The sequence below is a fragment of the Xiphophorus hellerii genome, chromosome 13, assembly GCF_003331165.1.
Source record: "Xiphophorus hellerii strain 12219 chromosome 13, Xiphophorus_hellerii-4.1, whole genome shotgun sequence".
In the NCBI taxonomy this organism is placed as follows: Eukaryota; Metazoa; Chordata; class Actinopteri; order Cyprinodontiformes; family Poeciliidae; genus Xiphophorus; species Xiphophorus hellerii.
Genome location: NC_045684.1, coordinates 8,943,444 through 8,943,869, shown reverse-complemented (window position 1 = coordinate 8,943,869; position 426 = coordinate 8,943,444). Strand labels below are relative to the sequence as shown.

At 56.6% G+C, this 426-nt stretch overlaps 1 protein-coding gene across 1 annotated transcript in view; it reads right to left on the bottom strand.

The window, feature by feature from the left end:
* The window catches only part of LOC116731644 (DIS3-like exonuclease 1), a gene marked incomplete at its 5' end in the record, with an annotated part of 6,739 nt that extends 6,437 nt beyond the window's left edge, over window positions 1–302 (bottom strand). The window contains 2 exon segments of the mRNA XM_032581460.1: window positions 1–87; window positions 165–302. Of these exon segments, the coding sequence (XP_032437351.1) occupies window positions 1–87; window positions 165–302 (225 nt within the window).
* Between the last annotated feature and the right edge of the window lie 124 nt (window positions 303–426).

The following is a 426-nucleotide window of genomic DNA, read 5'->3' as shown; positions in this document are numbered from 1 at the left end:
GGTCCGCCTCAGGTCCCGGCGCGCCACCGCCTCGGCCGGATCCGCCACCCACGGTTTCTCCGGGGAATTCACCGGCATCTCCCTGAGCTGCCACACCACAGGGAAACATCCCGCTCAGATCGATGGCGCCCGGTCACCAGCTGACCACCGGTTCCGATCTCCACCTGGGCTTCGGAGAACGGCGGCACGTGGATGCAGTTCTCCACCAGGACCGTCTGGACCTCCGTCTCCAGCTCCCCGGCCCGGCCCAGAACCCGCACGCTGTGTCCGTTGGGATAGAGCGACGTGCTGGGCCACGAGCATTAATGACATGTAACGTCCGTGTAAAACGTTTTTTGATCTTTTCAGGTTTATAGAAAATTAAATCCATTTCTGTTTTTGTTTTATTTCGCATTAGATAACCTGTAATGACTATAGAACTAACTG